Below are 1,061 nucleotides of genomic sequence, written 5' to 3'. Positions count from 1 at the left end.
CTTTCCCCAAAACTAAGAAACTAAAAGCAGAGAACATACCAAGCAAAGTCTCTAGACTCAAATACTACATTCATTTTAATAAAAACACTTTAAAGAACAGGTTGTTGAAAACTATAGACCCTTGTTTCTTCAAATGGATGCCAGTCTTCGTAACTCAAGTTGACATGGGCTGATGTTTACATGCAGACATTACTGAAGGCAAAAGCAGCAAGTCAACAGCTTGGCCAGCAACAAGGAAGTGATCTCATATAACTTTGTGGAATTCTCTGATTGGCTGCCCAGACTTTCAACAACAATTTGGCTAGACTGAAGCAATTAAATAGCAAGTGGTTGCAGTTTCGTTCCAGCAAGAAGTTCATGAACTATTTTACAAGGAATATCATTTAATTTGACTAATTTGCAATTTGTGTCTCATTAGAGGCTAGAACTCTTTAAAAATGCCACATGCACATTTGGTCATGCAGATGTACTCAGTTGATCCCTACCAAAACAAAAAAATAAGAGACCGTCAAATCAGCCATTGTAAAGATAAAAAGTCATCTTTTTCTAGAACGTCGTTCCAAAAGATGTCACTGGGTTATTGAAAATGCATATAACCCCTTTCAAGAGTCCTTCCTTTTTTCAGGAAATCTTTGGGCCAGTTTGTAATCCAAATAAACATTGAAGCAGGACCATAAAATAAATCGCATTAATATTATCAAAATCAGCACAGTCATCAAAAGGCCTGATTCCATATTGAAGCGGGAATGAAGAAGCCACTGGGTTCGGAGATGAGGTGGGGGATATACCTTTTTTTGAACACGATTGCTGGTGTTCTAATTATATAATGTCCTATTTGGTGATGTATGACAAATGGTGCTGTTCCTATAACGTTCCATTCCAAGTGATCTCACTAGCATGTGAGAGAAGAGTGCAGCTGACAGATTTGGAACATGTAATACACTATTTAATCAAGAGGCCCCATGCACTATTCATACAGAATTAAGAACTCTTATATTGACAATAACAGTATTGTCAGAAGATCTTTGGAAGGGGGAAAATGGGGGGGGCTCCATAAACAC

General features: G+C 37.6%; 1 protein-coding gene across 1 annotated transcript; it reads right to left on the bottom strand.

The window, feature by feature from the left end:
• Positions 1-602: 602 nt before the first annotated feature.
• Positions 603-734, bottom strand: SMIM38 (small integral membrane protein 38). Its single transcript, XM_070957559.1, has one exon. It carries the CDS (start codon positions 732-734, stop codon positions 603-605), a length of 132 nt encoding a protein of 43 aa, XP_070813660.1.
• Between the last annotated feature and the right edge of the window lie 327 nt (positions 735-1,061).

Source organism: Pituophis catenifer, unplaced genomic scaffold (genome assembly GCF_029215685.1).
Source record: "Pituophis catenifer annectens isolate HBS135680 unplaced genomic scaffold, rPitCat1.0.hap2 SCAF_1, whole genome shotgun sequence".
Lineage (NCBI taxonomy): Eukaryota > Metazoa > Chordata > Lepidosauria > Squamata > Colubridae > Pituophis > Pituophis catenifer.
This window is presented reverse-complemented; position numbering and strand designations above follow the sequence as displayed.